The sequence below is a fragment of the Carassius gibelio genome, chromosome B19 (genome assembly GCF_023724105.1).
Source record: "Carassius gibelio isolate Cgi1373 ecotype wild population from Czech Republic chromosome B19, carGib1.2-hapl.c, whole genome shotgun sequence".
NCBI classification, from domain to species: Eukaryota; Metazoa; Chordata; class Actinopteri; order Cypriniformes; family Cyprinidae; genus Carassius; species Carassius gibelio.
In genome coordinates this window covers 18,328,839-18,347,425 of record NC_068414.1, presented here as the reverse complement: position 1 = coordinate 18,347,425, position 18,587 = coordinate 18,328,839, and the positions used below count along the sequence as shown (strand labels likewise).

The following is an 18,587-nucleotide window of genomic DNA, read 5'->3' as shown; positions in this document are numbered from 1 at the left end:
TTTAAGGAGCAAGCCTCCAGAAAAAACCAACTTTAATTATTAAGCTACACGAAGATTAATTATGAAATTAATGACAGAAAGTCGAACCACTACATACTGTACATCAGTCTCGCGCATATTGTAGGATGAATATGAATTGTTGTTGACAGGCATCATCAGATAATTTTTCCCCCTTCTTCTTCTGGTTTGTGCTATTCCTATGATGCCATGCCCCATTTCAGAGCCTCACTGCCCCCTGGTGACACCCTGAATTTGTGTTGCTATAGTAATTACAGTCACCCGGGAGCCAGCCTGTCTTTAGCATACCCCTCAACAACCTGAGAAAACAGCTTTTTGAATGACAAACTCCATGCTAACACTTGCAATGTGTGTTTTTGAAACATATTTATTAGTACTTTCATATACTTTTTACATTTTCATTTTTTATGACATATATTTTGGAGAATGGGACGGCGTGTGGGGAAAATGTAACTTCTGTACCCATTTAATTACAAGAGCATGTTCACAGTCCCATCAAGTACACTACAACAGAGAGTTCTTAAAATGCAGGGTGACTTTATAAAACTATCGGTTATGTTCTTCCTAACACTGTGACTGGGTCAGGCACGGAGCCGGTGTTGTTTTGGGTCATAACGATGCAGGAAGGAATGGAAGGGGAAATAAAGAGATGAGGAGAGGATGGTGCACAATACACACGACAACTCTACACACTCATCATGCAGCACCAAGATCTCTAATCAGTCTTCACATACCATTACCATAAGGTTTGATTGGGGAAACACTGGCAGCACCTTCGGTAAAGGCGTGAGGGGGGAAAAATCAGGCCATTGAGGGGAATTTAATGCTGTTTACTGCATATTCGCACAATAAACTCGAAACTTATACTGATATTCAACACATCTAGGTACTGATGGATAATCGATGACATTGTTGTCACTACTTGAAGATGAGTGGACAAAAGCAGATAGTGGGAACATGTTCAAACTGGTCTAGTGGAATAAACGTATCCGGAGATACTGTAGTCTAATGGACACAAAGCAAATAAGGCAGGCAAAGTTAAAATAATAGTAAAAATCAACATAAAACGAGTTGGTCTTTGGTCTCAGTGAAGCAGAAACGCTCCTCTGCTAAGCAGAATTGAGACGGACTAGATTTCCAGCTGGAACACTACCTAATAAACCGTAATTCAAGTCCCCAAAAAACAATTTGAATAAACCTGAATGTCATCCGCAGGCTTTGTGCAAAACGTAAACCTCAACTTTGTGTTTTCAAACCCTGCTGATTCAGTCAAGTAGTTTTGGAGATTTTGTGCAGTGATATCATGCATCAGGTCACAAAACATGGTAATACGATTAGGGCGACTTCATCCAACTCCAGGATTGGTCCTATGTTTTCCAAGCAAAGTCTATATACACATTAAAAGGTTTTTTTGTAAATAGATTTTCTATTTTTTGTTTACTTTACTCTGGACGCTCGCATCCAGACGTGACGGATGGCGGCAGCAGCACTTGATGGCTGTGTGTGATTGAGTGCCACAGGTAACTCATGACAAGCGGTGTATGGTGTGGATCTGAACAGGGTTATTTTAAGGGGGGTGTTTTATGTTGGCTGATCTCTCTGTGGGACAGAGATGTGCAGGGAAGGTGGTGCTCGGCCGCTCCATTCCTTCAGCTCGCCTTCCTTGAAGAGCAGGTTGATTGCGGGGAGGGGGACGCCAGACTCTGCCGGGGGCTTACTCAGGGGACCCCAGACCCCGCTGTCAGGGTCCGCGGGCTGTTTTCCATCCTGTGAGGGACGGTGAAAAATAGTCAACTCAACACACATACAAAGAGCACCTGACAGTGAAAAATACCAGGGCTCTCACACTTCTTGCCCAATTTTATAGAGATTGCACTCTCATAGAGCAATTTCAAGCTGATGAAATATTTTAGAGCAGAACATAATATATCCACTATACAGAGAGAGAGAGAGAGAGAGAGAGAGAGTACAAAATATATCCACTATAGAAATCTCCATGACCTTATAAGATTTCATTAAGTTCCTGTAGGAAATGCTGATATTTCCTGGTTTTCCATGACTGTATTACAGCTGAATGACATCTCTGAAATAAGACATCAGTACTGCTCCTATGAACTAAACCCACATTATATTAGGCACAAAATAAAACGGGTGAAGATTTACCTGGAATGAATGAACAAAACTGAGAACCTTTAATGCCAGTTTTCGACTGGAATGTAGTAACTCTTGAAGACTGCAAAAGAAACAGAGTGTGTTCTTTATTCTTTAGGCCAGTTTTAATACATATTTTAATTAAGGCTGTCAAACGAACTTGATTAAATATTCTTCATTTTTTCTTAACACTTTTAATGTATTCATTCAAGAGACGTTGGTTCTGATTAAAGAAGAGGCCAGTCACAGACTATCACAGAGACAAGTGTGATTTCTCACACCACCAACTGTATTGTTATCTGTCACTGTGGTAGTGAAGATAATATTAAAAATAGCCAGCGAGGATAATAAAATGTACCGAAGGTGAACATTTATTTTTGTACTGGAATACCTACATAGAATTGATACTCTGTGTGTATAATTATTTAGATGTTTATTTATAGCATGTTATAACATGTCTAATTATAATGAAAGCTCAGCAAACTGTCATTTGTACAAACATGAATGTTAATTACTTAATTACAGCAGATTAATTATATCATTACACATTTAATTTAGTGTTATTTCTGGAAAAATAACTGAATGCATTAACAACAACAACAACAACAAAATACTACAAAATTAACTTAACATTTGAAGCCGCGCGGTCACATTTAAAGTAATGTACGTGCCCAAAAATGGATTTTGGAACATTTTTAAACAAATTAAAGTTACAGGAATATATATTAATATATTAATATATATTAATTTATTTTTAAGTAATATTAATAAATAATATTAAAGCAATCTTACCAACCCCAAACTTTTAAATAGAAGCCTTTTGCCACTTTTATTAATATAGATAGTGGACAGAGGACAGGAAATTATGGGATAAAGAAATATGACTGGGATCAGTAAAATAATAAGGGGCTGGATTCAAATTTGCTTTGCTAGGGGAAAAAAAGGGGGACAATTGTTGTCACCTGTCTTTGCTGCAGAGTTTGTGGGAGACGATCCTCTGACACACTTTGCGGTTTAACTCAGAGCTAAAAAGAGGCATCCCAAAGCAAAGCTCCAGAGGAACCCATTCATCCTCACTGGACGACCCTGAGAGAATGAACAAACAGGGTTTTCTGAGCACCTCATACTGACTCAGTTGCAAGACCTGAGTGATTATCAATACCCACAACAAGTTTAACTCTATTCTGCATGTTTTCTCAACAATAAAAAAAATCTGCAGTCAAAGAACACCTACCTTCTGTTCCTGGTTTCTTGCCGCCATCTCCGTTATTCTCCTCCGTAACCAGCTCAAAAGATTCATTGCTTCCGCTGGCATCAAGCACTCCGCAAAGCTCAGGGTCTCCTGTGAGGAAAGCAAAGAGAGACCCTGAAGGTAGCGTTCAGGTTTCACTCTGATTAGTGATGCAATCGAACATGTGGACTGCAATTTAAACATTAATTGCTTTATAGACCTGTTCTAATAAAACACACTGGCAAATGCTTGACCTGGTTGCTCTCATTCTAATCCAATTATGGCACTTATCGATACAGCCCTGGAGTAGCTAATGATCAGTATAGGGGCTGTCCTTATCAGGCATTTCAGAGATTGGTTAAATGGACAGTTAGAACTAAGAAGAGGCTCTTAGCTCCACCTTCGGCGTCACTGGGTCGTCTGCGATGTCTGTTGTTGTGGTTGAGCATGGTGATGTAGCCACACTGGTGCTCCAGATCCACTTTGTCCCGAAGGATCTTAAGGGCTTTGTGCGCACACATATTGGAATATGAGAACTCTGGGAGAGACAACACAAATCAGAGTGGCCAGTTTCAAAGTCTGGGCTATTCAGTGTGCTAAACACATCTACAGTGACCCTAAGAAAAAACCAAGGCCACTATATGTATACAAAACTAAGACTTTACCTGCTTTAAGGTCCTCTTCGTCAAATGGGAATGGGACATGGACAGTTTCACCGTGACCGTGCATTCCATGACCCTGAAAGAAAGATTTTGTTAAATGTTTTAAAATTCAGTTAGAATGAGATAAGATTGAGAATGTGTTAGATATGAGAATTCAGGGTGTCCTTGTATTACCTGGATGAGCACAGCAGAGTGGGTGAGGGCATCATTCAACATTGTTAGCACATTAGATGTTGGGACAACCCCAGGGTCATGACCCCATGATGTAATAAGCAGTCGGTCATAGGCCTAAGTAACATATCAAATGATTATTTAAAGGTTATTGGTACTTGAAGTATTTATATATATATATATATATATTTATGACTACAGTGTACCCATCTTCTGATGGCTACTTCCAGCAGAATAATGCACCATGTCACAAAGCTCAAATCATCTCAGACTGGTTTCTTGAACATGACAATGAGTTCACTTTGATCAAAAAAACTCCACAGTCACCAGATCTCAATCAAATAGAGCAGCTTTGGGATGTGAAGGAATTTTTCCAACACCTTGTTGTATATACATATACATATATTTACATATCAAAATTATATATGATAATAACAAGATATTTAGCAAGTTTATAATGCATATACTGCCATTAAATTTTTGTGGACAGGAAGGATTTTTTTTTTTTTGGATCAGTGAGAATGAATTAAATGTATCAACAGTAAAGACAATTATAATGTTTCTAATCAAAGATTGCTTAAAGATGCACTACAGTTTCCAGAAAGAACATTTTGCACACAACAGGTTTCAATATTAATAATAATAAGAAAAATGTTTGAGCAGTAAATGAGCATATTACAATGACTTCTAAAGGATCATGTGACACTGACGACTGGAGTATTGATGCTGAAAATTTGGCTCTGCTATCACAGGAATAAATTACATTTCAAACTATATTGAAATAGAAATAGTTGTTTCAAACTGTAATCATATTTCACAATATTACTGTTTTTACTGTATATTTGATCAAATAAATGCAGCCTTGGTGAACATAGGCTTCTTCAAAAACATAAAAAACATATTAAGACCCCTAATATACACATATATATATATATATATATATATATAAAAAAAGTACAAACAAAAATGAAATAAATATTTTTATGCTGAAATGGACCTGAAAGATCTCTGGCAGCTTCCGGAGCCTGGAGCCCTTGGACAGCAGCAGCGAAGGAGGGCCTTGACCAGTGACAGAATACAGATACATTTTAAACCAGATGGAGCTGACCTCAGGAATGGCTGGACCCATGTGCTGGAAGAGAGACATATAAAGCTAATCTTATACACATGGCCATCTTCCAAGCAACAGCTCTTAGTGACAAAACATGTAATGAAGTGTAACGAAATTAAGTTATTCCAAATGCACACCGTAACTTCTCCCCCAGGCCAAATGCTGACCTTATTTGTAAAAGACATCTAAAAAAGCATGTAAAAGATCATTATGGAAATGCAGAGATGTAGTTGGTGGGTAGCGTTTTTCCACACGGTGCAACTTTTATAAAGAAACCCGGAGGCAAAGAAAGACCTATTTAGCTTGAATGAAAGTCTCAAGAGGACAAGGATCTGACTGCTCACGGAGCGAGCACAGTCTCGTAACTCCCAGACTCACACAACCCTCTCTACGGGTCTGACTACAGTCTCCTGGGCTACCTGAGGCGTGCAGCTGCTGATTGGCCGGATCTCGTTACTGAGTGGCGCCATGGAAACTAGCAGTTTGTAGTTCTTGTTCAACACACGGCTGCAGGTGGCAGGGTCCAATCCCAGCAGGCTTTCACAGCGGAGGAGGTCCAGAGGCAGGCCTGGCGAGAATCACAAACATACATCAGTGCCAGCCAGGATGTGTGAACATGTGTTCACTTGTGCCGCTCCACAATGGAAATACAATTGTATTTAATAAGGATCAGAGTGATACAGTTTAAATAAGGAAACTGATAATGATGTGTATTACCCAGCAGAATCGTTTCCACAAAATATTAAGCAGCAAAAACGGTTTTCAACACTGAAAATAATAAGCGTTTACTGAGCAGCAAGATTGATTTCTAAAGGATCATGTAACACTAAAGACTGGAGTAATGATGCTGAAAATTCAGCTTTGCATAACAGGAATAAATGACATTTTTAAATATATTAAAATAGAACATTTTATTAATATTTCACAATAATATGATTTACTGTATTTTCTAATAGATGCAACCTTGGTGGTCATATGAGACATTTCAAACACATTTAAATGTCCTACATTTTCCAAACATTTGCCCATCTGAGTATATTTTTTATGATGTATTATTATATTTCACATGCTCAGTATAGTATATTTGATGTATTTGCTTTTGCTCTGAACTTACAGAAAATTATTTTAATAAAAATAAAGAAAGAGAAACTATTATTAATAAATTTCAGAACTAAAACAGGGTAAATAATTATTGCATCCTTTTTTAATTGTTCAAAATCCATCCTTGAACATTTTTAAATGTAAAGGATTCAAAAGAACTGATTCAAAGAATTACATTTAATTTGTAAGCAAAAATATAACATTTAATACATAAATATTTCACTGATCACCCAGGTCTAGTATATACAGGCCCTCAGATACTAACACATACCTATATTTGGTACATCAGGGCCCTGATCAGGCGTGAGATCTTTGTTGTAGCGCAGAAAAAGTATTGTGTTCCTGAGGGTCAGCGCATGGTCAAAATATCTCTGAGCCTCTCCTTCCGCAGTGCTCTCAACCTTATAGAAATACAACAAAGCAAATAAAGCAATTTTAACAAGCTTAACACACAAAGACAGTCATTATGTCAGTGAGTAAAAAGAATGGTGTTCAAACAAGAAAAGAATAACTAAAGGTTGGAAAGATATTAAGGGAGAAATGCAATAGCCTTTATGCTTTTGTGTGCACAGGAGATGTGAGAGCAGTGCCAAAGTGAAAAATGTGAGTGTGTGTGCTGTATAATCAGCCCCTGGCGGTGGCCCCTTTCTATTTCAACACGAGCAGAGACGGAGATTGTCTGTCCACTGTGTGTCCCTCAGCTTCTTTTGTGTCCTATAATAAGGGTTTTACCTTCTCCAGTTCCATGAGAAAACTGTCCAGGGTCTCATCAGACAACTTCCCAACCTCAAACATCGTCACGGCGTGGCTCTTCAAGTTCTGAGATGAAAAACACCACATGAAATCCCGATATTTATAAATGATATACTAAACATATTTGATGATTGACAATCTTGGAAAACCCTTGAGCATGACTCCTCCTCTTAGTTCACCAAATCAGTTCTCAACTGGTTTATTAGCTTCTAGATCTAGCCTTTCTGCTGGACTTCAAGTGGTGACACAACAGTACTAAAACTGTTTAGTGTACAAAATTGAATTTCTATGTTTTCATGCTCTCGGCAGGCAACAATTCACCACACTAAACACAATGTAGACAGCACAAACCAGGTTTTGTCTCTTCAGCAAGTGAACTCATATTTAACATATTCTGGGTTGCATTTAAGTAGTTTTATTCATGTTTTTTTTAGGATAAGTGCATGTCATATAGCTTGGCCATAATGGCATCTGCTTCATTTAGCTGATTCTACCAAGTAACAGATGAATTAGCATCTAAATACCACAGAGGACAATTACTGTAGTACGGATGCCTGACATATAAGTATCAGTAAGATCTGAATAGGCTGAAAAAAAAGAGTTCTTAAATTTTCCGTTAAAGACCCATATTGGCTCTTCAATTGTGCATTCTTCTTTCCCTTATTTTTACATTTAGATTACCTTTGCTGTTGTCTAACGTTCAACTTATTTATCAATTTACTACTCCTATGTTATGTGTTATACACCATACAACACTAATCATCAACAATTGGCTTTTACAACAGGGTTATAAAACTGTTATAACACTGTGATCATGAGGAACTCAAAGGCTCCCTACCAGTGCTCCTACCTTACAAAACTTATCATGTACCATAGTTTTATCATTGGTAGAATGTTAAATTGGTAAAAATATTTCAATTGAAGCATTTCAGTCAAATACAATTTATGTAAAATGTCAGACCTTCAAAAGTAAAAAAATCAACCTGTGGCAACAGTTTAAAAGTAGTTCCACTATATAACCACAGACATGGCATCTCTGACTTTAACCTGTTTTCAGACACAACCCACCAACTTTGAACCAGTAAACTGAATAATATAAAACACCTTTAAAGGGGTCATAAACTGAAAAATTAAAAAAACTTTTTATATATAAGGGGTCATTGTATTATAAAAATTTTTTTCAGAACTCAAAACTTTCCTGTTAGTCTAAAAACAGCTTACATTGAAGCCAATCTGCCAAAATTTAATTGAAGTTCCAGACTGCAGCAGTAAAAATGTGGTCCTTTGTTCACTTAATTTTACCATGGATTAGTTTACAAAAAATTCACAATTCAACGCAGGATTTTCAGAAAGACTGATACGAAAAGTCGATGCTGTGCCAACTATATTGGATCCTATGTTGCACCACACAAGTGTGAGTAACTGTTTTCATTACGTGATCACTATTGCTTTGTCTGTTATTACAGATCGTTTGATATGTACTGAGTATTTATGCGTTTTTAACCTTAAACATAGCAGTGTCCATTTAAGAAGTATGTAGACTGTCAAACATGGGACTTTACTTCTGAGTCTACAATCAGCAATGTCTATTCAAACAGAGCGTTCTGATGAGGGGGTTAAAAACAGGACAGAAAATAGCCTATTATTTCTGAATTGTTTTTTTATGAAAAAGCAAAGTACAAAAAAAAAGACAGTTCATAACCCCTTTAAAATACACAGTTAAATAAGCTATGTGTAGTGTTTCAACTATATGTCAATTGTAAAGCCGAAATACTTCAATCTGTGAATGAGACACTAACAGGGGACAGATTGCCCATCATGAGGAAGGCGGTGAGGGTGGAGTCAAACAGGAAGGCGATCCTCTTAGTCGGGGCGGCTGGAATACTTAGACTGCTCACACTTGCATTGTCTAAAGGCCAGGGGAAAAAAATCACACAGTCAATTTAATTCACGTTATTGTGATTTATGTACTGATGGGAGCCAGACTAATGCTTAATAATACACTGCAGTAAAGTGAGCTAGTGTCTAACGGGTGGGTGGAAAGCGGTTTAGGATTTAATGAATGCTGCTGTGCTCTCACCCTGGTCCTCCAGGCTGGTGGTGTCTGTATCAGTGGCTGAGGAACCTGCCTCCATCACTGGACTGCCACCCTCCCATGACAGCAGCATCTTCTGAGGGTCCATAGTGCCTCTGGCAAGTGTGAGAAAACACAGTGAAACACCAGACTAAAGAGACATTCACACATACAGCAACTGCAGGAGCTGATTCTTTAACCGACTATACATTCCCATTCTGATCTGATTCTCAATCACAAGCTCTTGATTCAATTCTGATTTCAATCATTTGGGTATATTCAAGCTACAATGTCAACAATTACTCACCACATAACACTAAAGGTTCTCTTTATTTTTCCTTTCACATTTACAAATATTTTAGCCATTACAAATTGTTAGATTATTAGACGCAAAGTTAATATAAGACATTGGTACAGAGAAGAAGATTATTACGATTTTTCCAGATTTTTAGAGCTGTTTTAATGTCAGTATGAAGAACGCAAAAAAAAACAATTGTCCTCTTTAATGGGAAATTAATAAATAGTAATGCATAACAATTACAACAATAATATATTACAAATATTTTTATTTGATTGAAGAATTCATTATTTTTAATTATTACAATATCAAAAATTATTATTATTACAATTAAAGTATTATTATCTAACATGTTTAGCATGATAGATAAATACATAAATAATAGCTAGCATGGGGAATAGATATATGATAGAGGTGGAGTACTGCATGTGTTAGGTGTCAACAATTATCCACCACTAACCCAGAGACATCTGCTAGACGTGAGGTGGCACAAATTACGTTTGGCAGACATGTTTATGCATCAACTACAAATGCATAAATTAAAATGCCAATCCTAGGATTTTAGGAATCGATATTCAATTCATTGGAAGGATTTAATCCTAGTTGTATTTGCGATTATATATAAGCTCCAGGTGTCCAGCAGTAAGAATGGACACTTTGTCCAATAGCACAGATCAAATCTCTCAATGAGTGAACTGCACGGAGTTTGAGATTTCTAGAGCAGCAAGTGTTTTGTTTGTTTCTCAGACGTGAGCCAGCACTAAAGACCTATTCATCAGTGTCAGGTATGAGCTCTCGTACTTGAGTCTATTGACCGAAGGGGCACTCTTCCACGAGGTGTGCAGCTGGTCGGGGCTGATCACCTGACCCTTTTTGATAGCAAACCCCAGGCGACAATACATGGACACTGCATTCTGGAAGACAATAGAAAAAAGCCCAATATTCATTCAGCATTCACACACATGATTATTAACTACTGTAATAGCATGTAAGCACCATTCATTTACCAGGAAGTCAGCCAGTCTCTGAATTATGTTTGGAAAGCATCCACACACATCTTCATGAATAACCCATAGCGATATCGAAAACAGCTTTATAATAATATACATTATCACAGCATCATTGCCAAAACACAATTTCCATCTGCCCTTTTCACCTGATTCTGCAGCTAGGCCAACCAAGCTAAGGTTATGAATACATATTCCCTTATTTTTCCAAAGGTTATTCTCTACATGGCCATAAGCACGACTCAGAATGGCTCTAAGTGAAGTGGAACAGAAAAGAAAATTGCGGTACTGTCACATATGAAGATAAAACTCTGTTAGCTATTGAGAAAGATTGAATAGTACAGGAGAAAGTGGGTCAGGATTTGGGCTCCATACATGCTGATACTATATTCCCTCATTGTACTATAAATTATGGTGAAAAGGAAAAGAGAATTTAAATATTGCTGCGTATTTGTGTGTATGTGTGAGAGAGAGAGTGTTTGTCGTTTTAAAGTGTAAATCTTTAATTAATAATGGTCGTAAAACTATTCTTATATAAATGGATACTTTAATTGGGTTAATATATGATTTACAAAAACAAACAAGAAAAAGATAAGAGAAAATAAATGTTGTGTTTCAAAAAATAAGGTCCGATATTCAAGCTTTTCCAATGAAAGTCTTTGAACCCTGCCTGCCACGCAGAAACACTGACGGCAATGGATCTATTCATATATACTCTGTCAACATCATTTACTAAATGAATAGGTTTGCACTAATAGGATGACTGCAGGAAACGTTTCATTCTATTTGTCTAGCAAAATGTCAAAGAGATAATGAAAATGAATACTAGCTATCTTTTGTAAAACTAAATTCATTAAATTGTTAAAGATCGTGTCCTTTGAGTCACATCGGCGAGTTACGGATTTTCATGACGGATCTCATGAATAAGCTTGTTTCCCACTCTGCCGGGTACTGAAATGGTGCTAAACAGCTACAGAGGAAATGTTCAGTGGTTCACAATGGTTCAGTCCTCATTCTGCCCAGTCTGCATCATACATTCAAAGAAGGAATTATTTCACAACCCATCAAAAGGCCAAAGAATTTGGAAAATTGGTAATTCCAGAACCGCTGCATCCTGGATTCACCGTGCTCCCAGTCAGCTATAAAGGCATCATTTCATATCAAACATCCCATGTACAGTAAATGGCCTTCCATTTTCATCCCTGCATGACACGTACCTTCACCAGGCCCAAGTCAATCTCTAGTACATTAGCCAGCTGAAATGACAAACGGAAAAGTGCTATGAGACTCTCAAAGACGAGCAGAATCACTGAAAAGAAATGAAAAGTGCACTTATGTACCTCCGACACATTAGTCTGCTCATCGATGGAAACAAAGATTTTGTAGAGTAGCGTTTCGAAATAATCACCCTGGACTCTGTTCATGACAAATCCCTCAAGCGGCGGCACTGAAAAGGAAAACCAAGAAGAGTAAAATAGATGTTTTCTCTGCTATTCTTTCAAATGGATTTGTAATCATCCTATCAACACTTTTTGATCAATTATTCTCCCATCCGCTATTATGTACAATCTGTGGAGATGGATGAGCAAAATCCTTTACCAAAGAGGTTATAATTGAAGCCTATTTGATAAACTGCAGTGCATACCTGATATACAGCTGTCATCTGATATGGGCACATCAAGATATATATAGCCCCTGTTGTACAAACCTGAAAAAATGGAGAAGATAAATAGACAAAGTTATTATCCTGAATGTACCACCCGTAAAAACACAGGGCTTCAGACTGTGACTAAATGGTGGCTTTTTTCAACCACTTTTCCTGCATGTGCGACTGCATTTTTGTTAGAGGTCGTACTGGTCTGACTTCAAAATTGCCCCACACTTTTGGATTGTGCGCTGCTGTGCATTATCTGCTGTGCATGGAAACCTATCATCTGCACAGTCCAATGGACAGCTCTGTGCAGACCACTACAGACTGGATGCAGAGAGAGACTATGACAGTTTGGCTGAATGTTAAATATTCAGTAAACATTATAATGTTTTGATTATTATATTCTTATGTTATTAATATACCATATTAATTTAAGATTTAGTGGAGTGAGTGAATATAACTTTTACTATTTTAATCTTTTTATTGTTATTATTAACCATGACAGTTATGGAGTCTCATTTTAATGTCAAAATTTAAAAATGTAAAGTCTAGCAAAATTAAGCTTATGTTAAAAGTGTAAATAGAAATTATAATTAAGAGTTGTCAAATTCTCGACCATTATATCATTAAAGCATGCTTTTATGGGTCAAAATATGCAATATCATTGGTAATACAAGTACAATACATCTATAGAGCATGACCTGACTTGATCATTATTTCAAGTGGTTTTCTAAAGAACTGACACTCACTCAGAACCACGTTGTACTCCATTGATCCAGCCAGCTGGGGTCCAGAATCTATCATCTTATCAATGGCCGTCTTCTCCGCCCCAGAGCAGATCTGGAATCAACCCAGCACAAAAACAATAAAGGCCAGAGGTTTTTCAGATGAGCAACTAGAAGACATTTAGTCCTCTGATAGTTTCATGCGGGATATATGAGGGAAAATGTAGCTGTTGGGAATCATTTAGTTCTTTGTTTCGATGTTTTGCTCATCTTTTTTATTTACAAATGACATAACTTTTAATGGTGCTTGAAAACAGCTACATCAAAAAAGAAATATTAAATGAATAATGTATTTCTATTCTCATTGACTCCATTTATTTAAAGTCATTTTATTTCCCTTTTTCCATTTCCAAAAGCCTAATGTAATTTTTTGAACAAGACTAAAGAAACATTGTTAAATGAATCCGCCTTACCCTGATGTCATCCTCGGTGATATATCCGGTCTGTACCACCCACCAGGGCTCTACTGTGATCTCCACAGGTTTTGCTGGCAGGAGATCCCGAGCCGTTTTCCTCCGGAAGAATTTCTAGCCACAGACAGATGCTGCTTAGGCAACAGTGTGAGGTTATCACCGTGTGTGCAAAGCACTGCTCTCTATGGATTACATCTTTCATCTTCAAAGGGAGCAATGAAACCATCCAGATTTGAGAACCATCTAATGAACATCATGTTGAAATCCCAGAAGATATTACATGGAAGTAAACCATAACATCCTAATTGATCTACAGCGTAAAACCAAGAGTGACTTACTTTGGAAGATCTGCACTGGTTCATTAGGTCAATGTACTGGTTCCTGCCAATGCCAAGCAGCCTCAGACCTGAAAGATCAACAGTTAGATCAATAAATACGCTGATGGACTCTTAAATACCAAATATTTTATTTATGGACACCTAATCTGCAATCTATGACCCTGTTTACGCCAGGATCGGAAATGAACGATGGCTTGGGACAAAAATTCAACTAAATAAATTTTGCACTATATTGATAATCTGACCAGGCAGGCAGCATTACAAACACTTTTGCAATGTGGCTTACATGCATTTTTGAATATCTCAGAATGTGGTTTGAGGTTCACAGAACATTTTGGAATAAGTTTTCACCTCTATTGAGTGCTGACCACTTATGCATGCAATTGGTAGGACATCATAGATGTTCTTCAGTGTTTGGAGGAACCTCCGTGATTTTAACATATTTCTCTATGCCCCAGATCCTGCCTTCCTGGGGCATCAGCAGCCTGTCCCTCACCATGCATAAAGGCACAGGGGTCTGGCATCATTAGAGAAGGCCAGGCCTGACAGCGATGTGCCAGGCTTGATGCCAAAGGCTGTGGGGTGAGCTGTGAAGGGCAGGAGTGCAGCTTCACTTCAGAGAAAGAGATTAGAGCGAGAAACCCATGCATAGCATGCTGGCTACCTTCTGTCTACCCAACCTAAAGACCATGTTCTGTGAGATCTCAGAGCAAGCACAGCCAGCTATTATGAGCCAATTACAAATTATTTGTTTCATAACATAGTTTAATGATGTGCTATTATGCCAATGATTTTGTACCCAGATGCTTTGGGGTACAAATATATGTATGACTGTGCAGCCTTACACAATTCACTTTAATCTTTGCCTGCAATTCACATAACAGTGTTGACATCCATTCCCCAAAGATACGCCGGCACATTTCTTTCAGTTGAATAATGACAATACATATGGGTAAATATAAGGGGTTTGTAAAATGCAATGATACACTTAAAATCAAATTATAAATTTTTCCACAAAATAATATGGGATGGTTTGTCTTGTTGTCAGATGCTTGTACACTATTATATTGCTCCTATGTAGTAATTACAAAACTAATTTGCACAAATGAATAATCCAGCTAGCCACTCGATTGCCAGAGTCCAAAGTCTAAATACATTTTATGTCAGTGTCTGTCTATTTATACACAGTATTTACACTTGAACCTCAGCAACCCTTTAAAACAGCATTATTTAATCTAATTTTAATGTCACCATTTAATGTAAATTGACCAGTCATGAATACATTCATATTTCATTTTTATACTGTGCCATTTTCACAAACTATTTCACTTTAACACTTTACAATAATGTTCAATTCAGTAACATCAGTTGATGTATTAGGAACTATAATTAAAAATGAACATTAATTATTCCAGCATAATGTTAATTTCTACACATACAAATACATTTTATTTTTAACATTTCATTTATAAATTAACATTAATGTATAATAAATTACATTAATCATTAAGTCCATTAGTATATAAAAAAAGCATTAAGCTAAATCAACTTCATACATTAACTAATGTTATAAAATGTTACTCATGTTTCTGAATATATTTATATATTTCACATTTTCTAAATATTATTTCATTAATTATTATTTAGTTAATGCATGTAGATCTGCATTAAACAGTAAATGTATCTTTTTGTGGACTATATGGCACATTTAAAGCATCAAGAAAGCAATGCAATACTTCTTCTGAAGAATTAGCAAAGTACATTTATTAAAATATTTACATTCACTATTAGCCAGAGTAATTCTGTGCCACTTCATTCTGAGTGAGCAATGTATGTCTTCTCTAGTGGCTTGTTGTTGTGCATGAGAAGTCAGCAACAGTGACAAATAATGAGTCCCAGCTCTGACAGAGCGAGAACAACTTACAGTCAGCAGCAGTGAAGTTGGGCAGGGAATCATAACTCTTCTCACAGTTCATGATGTCCTGAATAAAAGGGAAAGAGATTGGGTCATACACATGCAATCACAAATGAAGTCCAAAGAAATAAGAGTTATGATTCTGTTATCATTTACTCTTCCTCTTGCCTTTCAAAACCCATATGACCTTCTTTCCTCGATAGAAAACAAAAAGAAAAGTTTACAGCAGAATGTCCAAGTTGCAATTTTCCATAGAATGCAAGTGATTGATTTTTGTCACACAAAGCAATAAACTACTTGTTGGATGCTTTTATTGTGTTTTTATTCTTTTTTGGAGTTTGGCATCCTGGTTCCCATCTACATTCATTGTATAGAAGAGAGCATTAAAACTTCTCCTTTCTCAGAAAAAAAAAACCACATACAAGTTTGGAATAACCTGAGAGTGAGTAAATAATTATAGTGAACTTTCCCTCTGAATGCTCTCAGAGCATCTTTTAAAAACTTATTAAGAACACCGGTAAATTAATTTGCATAAGTGACACCAGAAGTCACACAGACAGAAAGCAGACACAGTTGTTTTATACGATAAAACATGGTAAGCTGACACTCTGCATGAGTCATTTACACTAATCCTCATATGCGCAAACAATACACTAACGTCTACAAACCGACCTATCTGAAGCATGATCAGAATGCAGCACTTGTACTGTAATGAGCTTATGAGTTAATACTTCTCTATCGCCTCTATCATTAAAGGAAGAAAAACACTTGCAAACTAGTTCAGTAAAACACTGAATGCTTGGATGCCAGCCCATGTCCACCATATGTTAAGAAAAAAATAATGTGCTAGTTTGAGAAAATTAATTAGCAGACTTCCTATTCTCCCCATTAATCTCTCTTTAAAATTAAAAGGTGCAAATGAAATGAAAAATGAAAAAGCGATTACTGTAAACCTTATACAAATAAGTAACTTGACAGAACCTCCATGATGCTGATGTAGTAGGAGAAGGGGGTGACCCGCAGACCCTTGACCATGATGTCAGACAGGTGGTAGGGGTAGAGCATCAGATGCTCCCGGCTGTACTTCAACAGCTCCTCATAATACTTGCGTTCGTCCTTCTTCACATGCCTGACTGTTAGAGAAGAGGTTTTAGACAGTGTTGTGGGACGCTAAATCAGAGCAACAAGGCTCATTATTTAAAGGTAATTACATCTGCTGACAGGAGCTACAATGAGCTGTTGGTCTGGCCAGAGTGGAGTGAGAAACACAAATGGTTTGGAACAATGTCAGAATGAAAAATAGGAGTTATAGAAGAGAAAAAAAGCTATAGATTTTCTCTGTTAATCTAATGCTTACCTAGGTTATTGCGGAACCGAAGCTGGTTTCGGATACTGTACAGAAGAACCTGCTTGTCATATTCACGCTGCGAGTTTCCCAGGCTCTGTAAATAAAGCAAGATGACAATTAAAACACTGCAAAACATTTTTTTGCAGAATTGAAAGTGCAAAAATATTTAATTCCAATGGATTTAGTTACACAATGCAAACACATAATATTTGGCATTACTGAATATTATGAATGTGAAACTGAATGTGTGTATCTGATTCCAATTGTAAAGAAAAATCATAACAAATGTCAAAAATAATTTCCTTCTGGAAAAAAAAATCTGTTTTATCAAATATTCCAAAGCAACAATTTCTATGCTATCCACATTTATTCATACTGCATTTGTCTCATTTGTTCCTTTTTAACCCACTGACGCATGGTTTCTTTACCCATAATTCCTCTATTCTATATTGCCGTGGACAAATAACTCTCAAAATACATCTTTTTGATTAAAAACTAAAAACTAAAATCAATCAATCTATTCTAAATATCAATAAACAATTATAAAACAATAAATAAATCCAAATACAGAGATTCTCATTTACATTTTGTTTACTGCAAAATAAAAGAACATGAACTATTGTTTAATATTATTCAATAAAAACTTAACATTATCTGAATAATATATTGTTCAGTGTAATATATTGTACGTATTGTTTCAAAGCATAAAGAAACTATATGTTATTCCCACATCCTTCAAGAACTCTTTTAGAACAAATGCAATAGTTTATTTATATATAACAATTTATAAATGATTAGGTATCATGCAGAGGAATCTGAAGACAGTAACAAAACTATAATTATGAAGATGATGTGTGTGTTTGTGTGTTTACGGTTAACTGAATGAATGAGATGAATGACAGATTCTCTGGAAATCATGCTGATGCTGTGAATTATTCTGCAGGTAGGGCAAGCGGTGATGGGAAGTCGAGTCAGATGGTGTTTGTGTGTGTGCTGTGTGTTACTGTACCTGTTTGACATTAGCTGGCAGTTTGTTCCACGGATAATTCTGCCTGATGTGAAATTCTACGTCCGTGTTCATTGCTGGACTCGAGCTCCACGGTTATTCAGAAAGATACTCACGGGCTCGCGGGTAAGTCCGAGATGACTATACCCTCCCGGCGCTTATTCAGATATAAGACACCGATAGGAAATTAAATGTCTCCTTTATGAATGTTATTTAAGCCTTGACAGTAAACGTCCACTTCCTTGTTGTATTTTTAAGCCAGTCTTCGTCACGCTTCTGGCTATGTACGTCACTTCCGCTCAGCGCGTGACGAAAGGGGATTGCAGTTATGATTCGGCACAGTATCATCTTGGAATTCAACATTAACAGAAAAATGGAGTGTATGATAGAGATTTGTAAATGTAATGTTCTTTTCTATACAGAAAACGACATTTTGAATAGCAAAGAACAACATATTATACATGTATTCCATAATGCATACATAAGAAGTGGGCTTTAATGTAAACCAAATTTTGCACATTTTATAAATGACTTCAAATTATATGTAAATCACT

The 18,587-nt window shown here is 36.8% G+C and overlaps 1 protein-coding gene across 2 annotated transcripts; it reads right to left on the bottom strand.

Moving 5' to 3' along the window:
- Positions 1-367: 367 nt before the first annotated feature.
- Positions 368-18,324, bottom strand: fam91a1 (family with sequence similarity 91 member A1). Of its 2 annotated transcripts, none has more exons than XM_052584246.1 (24): positions 18,037-18,324; positions 17,037-17,121; positions 16,661-16,812; positions 15,689-15,746; positions 13,765-13,832; positions 13,427-13,540; positions 12,978-13,068; positions 12,223-12,285; positions 11,918-12,024; positions 11,795-11,833; positions 10,372-10,484; positions 9,279-9,388; positions 8,998-9,107; positions 7,178-7,264; positions 6,717-6,846; positions 5,764-5,912; positions 5,231-5,365; positions 4,237-4,350; positions 4,066-4,138; positions 3,801-3,938; positions 3,404-3,535; positions 3,132-3,255; positions 2,182-2,251; positions 368-1,785 (listed from the first exon to the last, which is right to left on the bottom strand). In XM_052584246.1, exons 1-24 carry the CDS (start codon positions 18,106-18,108, stop codon positions 1,600-1,602), a joined length of 2,520 nt encoding a protein of 839 aa, XP_052440206.1. In that variant the 5' UTR covers positions 18,109-18,324; the 3' UTR covers positions 368-1,599. The 2 variants fall into 2 exon arrangements, with proteins under 2 accessions (XP_052440206.1, XP_052440207.1); XM_052584247.1 differs by having other exon boundaries at positions 3,404-3,511.
- Between the last annotated feature and the right edge of the window lie 263 nt (positions 18,325-18,587).